Consider the following 6000-nt stretch of genomic DNA (forward strand, 5'->3'; position numbering starts at 1 on the left):
GAAAGGATGAGGATGTTGAGGATTACGTTGCGAGGGTGCGAGAAATTATGAGCCAATGTTCAGGCATGAAAACAGAGGAATTAGATTCTCCCATGCTCAGCGCCGTTGTAAACGGACTACGACCTGAACTCAGGAATCCCTTTAAATTAGTTTGTTTCGGATGGCAACAGGAAACGCTATCCAAGGTTGTTTCTATGATAAAAGACATACAAGATCGAAATAGAGAAACTAAAAGCAAGGTTACCATGTTCATGGAGCGAGCAGCTCCAATGGCATCAGCCCCAACAGCACCCACCTATTACCCACAACGTGGTAGGGGAAGAGGACGGAGTGGGGGAAGAGGAAATTTTAGGGGTAGAGGCGGTGGAGGTGTAGGACGAGGACAATCCGGTGCCTGTTACAATTGTGGCCAGACTGGGCACTGGGCTAAAAATTGCCCATCAAAACAGCAGCAACCAAATTATAACTGGACTCAACAGGCTGGTAACGGGCCACCTCCTCCACCTCCAGAACCCAATCCGTATGTGACCCCAGCCCAGGTACATGCTAGACCTCAAACTACATTTTCTGTTCAAAATCCATTTGGACCACAAAATCAAAATTCAAATCAATTCGGCCAAGGATTCAATTGTTAAAACTTGCCATTATTAAATGCCAAGCACATACAGGCCACTTGGATGAGGTAGCACTTGGAAATGCCAGAGCTGACAATGCAGCTAAATCAGCAGCTCTGTCAGACAAAGGGGAACAAGTATCAGCATTCCCAGTAAGGGAAAATAATTCCACAGATCAACCGCCCACTATTAATGATGTGCTGGCCTTTCAGTCACAGGCCAGTATGGATGAGGTATTAACCTGGGCAAGGGATCAATGTTGTAAAACTCAAGAAGGAATATGGGTTTACCATGACGGCCGCACGGTGGCACCCAAATCCTTACTTCCATGGATTGCCCGATGTGTTCATACATTCACACATGCGGGCAAAGGAGGGATGGCGGATTATATTTTGGCAACTTGGTATGCACCAGGTATTTCGGCAATTGCAAAACAAATTTGCGAAAATTGTGTTACCTGTCAGACAATGAATCCGGGTAAGACGGAAAAGGTAAAACCTGCCTCCCACCCAAACCCAATGGGACCTTTTGTACATTTACAAATGGATTTTATTGAATTACCTATGTGTATGGGATTTAAGTATGTATTAGTTATTGTAGATGTGTTTTCTAGATGGATTGAAGCTTTTCCTTGTAAAAAGACCGATGCCACTACTGTTGCTAAATATTTGTTGAAAGAAATCGTGCCGCGCTTCGGAATTCCTGTTAAACCTTCAAGTGATAATGGGTCTCATTTTACTGGAAGAAATGTGTAAAGCCTTACAGATTAACCAACATTTCCATTGCAGTTATCATCCACAATCAGCTGGACTTGTTGAGAGATATAATGGAATGCTTAAAAACAAACTGGTGAATCTATGCAATGACACTGGACTGAAATAGGTAGAACTGCTGCCTTTAGCCTTGATGGTAATGCGATCTGCAACTAACAGAACAACAGGCCTGACACCGCATGAGATAGTTATGGGACGTCCCCAACGGCTACCTTTTACAGCACCGTTTACTGCAAAACAAATGGACATCCATAAAATGGAAGAAAATATGTTGAATTATTGTATTGCACTAACCAAATGTATTTCCAGCTTTCATTCACAGGTAAAAGAAGCTCAAGTCGAACCAGCAGAAGGGAAGTACCATAACCTGGAGCCCGGAGAATTTGTTTACATCAAGATTTTTTAAACGAAAAAGCAGTCTACAACCCAGATTTGAAGGACCATACCAGGTTTTGCTGACAACTAATACTGCAATCAAGATAAAAGACCAACATGGATCCACGCGTCCCGTTGCAAAAAAGCACCCGATCCGGAGGAAAAGGAGAAGGAACCAGAGGGAGAGGAAAAGATTTACACAGACTATGGGGACTTACAGTACTATGCTTAACAGGATTATGCTTTGTGTTACTGATAGCACCAGAGGTACAGACACGTGAACAAAGGGAACTACATATAAATGTATTCATGGCACTGAGTCATGAGTATGCACAAGAAAGAGATTTATCCAACTGTTGGGTATGTGCACATGTGCCCATTCACTCGAAAGGAGGCATCCCTCTAAGACCCATTCCCTTTAACGAATCAGACATGGTTGAGTGGATAATCAGTCAGAACGATACACGCGGTAATACTTCCCAGAAAAGGCACACATCCTATAGGGGCACTACTAGTACAGAGGATTGGAGGCCGGAATGGGAATCAGCAGGTTATAATCTCACTGCCTTCCAGGGGTGGTACCAACCCAAATATAATCGGACTCGGCAGCCCCCATTCCTAGTTCTTACTAATACCTCAGGTATAGGGGCCCCAATGGGTAAAATATGTTTAGTAAGGAACATAGCAGGGGGCGAGAACGTGGGTAAAAGCAAATGCACCCAGAATTTTACCATAACTTGACCCCACAACTGGCGCGATGTGGGTCAGTTTAACATGACAAATGTCCGTAATAAGACGAGTGGGGGTACCTGGACCGGTTCCAACCCTATGATGACAAAGAAGAAGTTGCAATTCACTTCTTATAATGGAACCTATTTTATCTGTGGTCATAAGGCCTACCCCTGGTCACCACAATCATGGACGGGATCCTGTTACTTAGGATATGTGATACCCTTTATTAGAACAACAAAGACCCTGAGGGACGCCTATGAAAGCCATCGACCTAAACGGGATTTGACATGGTTGAATGGAATGTTCAAGGTAATGATACCACCCTATGGGACAATGTCAAACGAGTGGGAAATATGGGAACTGGCTAAATTAGTAGAATCAGTAGCCAACGCAACCTCACAAACCTTCAAAAGGGTAAATGATGAAATGGTAGCCAGTCGGACAGTGGATCTCCAAAATCGTATGGCCCTAGATTATCTCCTAGCCAAGGAAGGAGGGACATGCGCTTTGATTGGTGAGGAATGCTGCACGTACATCCCGGATCACTCAGAAAAGATCAGCAGTCTGGCAGAACTTATTAGAGAGAAAGTAATAGAGTACAAACAAAGTACTGGCCTAGGCAGTACCACTTTGTGGGGTTGGGCATCTGGATGGCTAGGATCCCTGGAAAAATCCCTGGTACAGGGCCTGATCATATTCTTGCTGATAATCTTTTCCCTATACCTTCTGTTTGTATCAATCAAGTGCTGCTGTGTCAGAGTGGGAAAAACAGTGTTACCAACAGCAACCACTACTAAGGTCATGGTAGCAACAACTACTGAAGGATTCTGCACGGAAATGGAAATAGAAAGACTCAGCAGGATTGGAATGGATTAAGTTGTCCTTGTGAAGGACAAAAGGGGGGAATGTGGAAATGTACCTTTTTAAACTGAATATAGTTACATGTGCCCCTTTTTGACAAACAAAATGGAGTCCTGGTCCTCCCAGAAGCCTCTGCAGAAATGTCCTCATTTCCTTCCTTAAACTTGTTAACCTTGACTAAACACTGTAAACTGTTGCTTATTTGCGTTGTAAACATGAGTAAAGGGAACCTTAAGCAGGCCACCTGGCCAGAGGCTTGGCCACCAGATAACAGAAGAAACATATTGTATGAAGTAACTACATTCCAAACAATACTGATGGTCTTAATTAAATAGTCTGGAATAAATAACTACCCATTGTATTATCAATAGTCTTTCTCTACACCAGACTTTAGAAATATGTAGAAACTTAGTTAAGGATTGAAGAACTCTTTGTCCCTTTGTCTGACTTGAAAGACACATGATGGAACCATAACCTGTTTACTTTACTGTATAAATATGTTGTTAATCTGTAATTCTGTAGAGAGTCTCTGCTAGCCTTTGACTTAGCGGGACGCTCTCCTTGTGCAAGTAAAATAAACTAACAATCTGACGGTACTGCTTGTGATTTAGAGTCTTACTCGGAGTCGAGATTTCAACAATAGTGAACATGGGAATTGCACTTCTCGTTCATCTGAAAAGGAAGGAACTTTGCTCCATTTTAATGAAATCTACTGTCTATTTGTCATTTTAAAGATTAAATATTTTGCTTTATGCCTTCAACTTCTTTCACCCAAAAGTTTTAATTAATTTTTGGCTTTTCTAAAAAAAAATGCCAAATAGGAAATAGTGGAGTTGAACACAGTCTTATTGGCCCTGAAATTCCTCAGTGGTTCTGCAGCCTCTCGCTCTAATCTTGACAAGAGCCCCAGGGGAAGCAGCAGAGACTTGATTATGCTGGGCCTCCACCATTTACAGGAGTTCTTGGCTTTTGACTTATAAGGGTGGAACTTCTGTCTGTTGCTTATGTAACCCCTTCACGGTTCTCTAGATATATGTGAGATGTGGTCTCTGTTGTAGACAGTATCCTATAGTCCAGTAAGGAGATCACTACTACAATGGCTTAATTCTAATTATCTTACTTTATAGTTTTAACGTCAGACAGTATAAGAAGATTACGGGTCAATGACCTAAATTAGACATTTGCATACATTAGAATGAATCTAGACATAATAAACATACATTCTCCATTTATATGGATTCAAAGGAGAATCTGTCCCTGTGTCCAAATTCGAGTGCACTCTTTCGTTGGCGCGCTTAAGTTGGAGCTCATGGTATGTATAATGTCTGCAAGACTTACGACTCCGAACCCCTTCGTTGAATTCTCTTCACGATCACTGAATCCCACTTTGAGTTCTGGATGCAGAGCTACTAATACGAAGGGCGGCGGCCGAGTTTGGAAGCCCGGGACGGGATGCGGCAGCCATTTGCCTCCTGAGCCCTCTTTTCAGAGCTCCTGCCCTCTTCTCTTCCAGTCGCTCTTTTCTTCCCCCTCGAAAACCCCGACTCCACCCCTTCCTCCTGGGGTTTCTGCCTGGAGACTGCGCAGCCTCACTGTCTGCAACAGTTGATACTGGTGCAGAATTATGGAAAGTCTGCTCTTAGTCACATTGTGTCCTTAAATGTTCTTGCCGTACCTTCACATGGGCAACTTTAACCCAGGGATTTATAACAATGATAATACAGTGTCTAAGTTAAAGATTGATAACCATACTTAGCGTACATAACATTTCCAGTGGGTATTACACTTACAAGGAAAATGCCAGGCCAGGGGTGGGGCCAGGAGTCAGAACAAGGACTCCCAAGCTGGGAGTTTCTGCTTCTGATCCACAGAAGGGACCTGCAACGTAAGCAGCCTGGAACTCTGAGGAGGAAGCTATTTTTTTTTAAAAATCTTAGATCATACCCTTTTCTCAAGGGCCAATCGTGGCAGTGCTGGGGTCTGGATGGGTGGGAGGGGGACTTGGTCTGGCAGGGGTAGAGCTGGAGGGCACCGTTGGGCAGAATCCCGAATTATTCAGCCAGGGTTATATTGCCATGGGATCTTTGACGTCCAGCTGAGAGGGCAGGCAGGATCTCAGTTTAACAACTCATCCAAAAAGATAGCACTGCCAACAGTGCAGCACTCCCTCTGTACTGCACTGGCGTCTCAACCTAGATTTTATGCTCAAGTCTCTGGATAGGATTTGAACCCCAAACTTTCTGACTCAGAGGCGAGAGTGCTACCCACTGAGCCACGGCTAGAAAATTTTCCCTTGCAACATCCATTTACTTCTTAAATGATTCAGGTCTTCAGTTCTATTACTCTATCTGGAGTCTATTCCATCCATTGATCACTCTCCAGATGGGGGGGGGGGGGAGGAAGGAACACAGAGCATGAAGTGGGGAGTGGAGGAAGACTATTATTTCGAATTGAGGGGCGAGGAAGAATGCCAATTTGGACCGGGTTAGGGGCAGGTATTCCAACTTAAACCGGGGAAGCGGAGGAATGCCAGCTTGTACTGGGAAAGGGGCAGCAATGCCAGCTTGAACCTTCTGAAGATGGTCCTCTTCTGGGATGCTATACGATTGTCTTGTCCAGCGACAGCAATTTTACCTATTTTCTTT

General features: G+C 43.8%; 1 protein-coding gene across 1 annotated transcript; it reads left to right on the top strand.

Annotated features, from left to right (window-relative positions):
- Window positions 1-1395: 1395 nt before the first annotated feature.
- LOC147113996 (endogenous retrovirus group PABLB member 1 Env polyprotein-like) lies at window positions 1396-3941 on the top strand. The gene has a single exon (XM_085994055.1). The coding sequence runs from the start codon at window positions 2537-2539 to the stop codon at window positions 3368-3370; it is 834 nt and encodes a 277-aa protein (XP_085850181.1). The 5' UTR covers window positions 1396-2536; the 3' UTR covers window positions 3371-3941.
- Window positions 3942-6000: the final 2059 nt, after the last annotated feature.

Source organism: Somniosus microcephalus, chromosome 8, assembly GCF_052327205.1.
Source record: "Somniosus microcephalus isolate GS21.2 chromosome 8, FLI_Smic_1.0, whole genome shotgun sequence".
Lineage (NCBI taxonomy): Eukaryota > Metazoa > Chordata > Chondrichthyes > Squaliformes > Somniosidae > Somniosus > Somniosus microcephalus.

Coding starts and splice junctions, on each gene's coding strand:
- LOC147113996 (XM_085994055.1), top strand. CDS start 2,537: ATGACAAATGTCCGTAATAAGACGAGTGGGGGTACCTGGACCGGTTCC.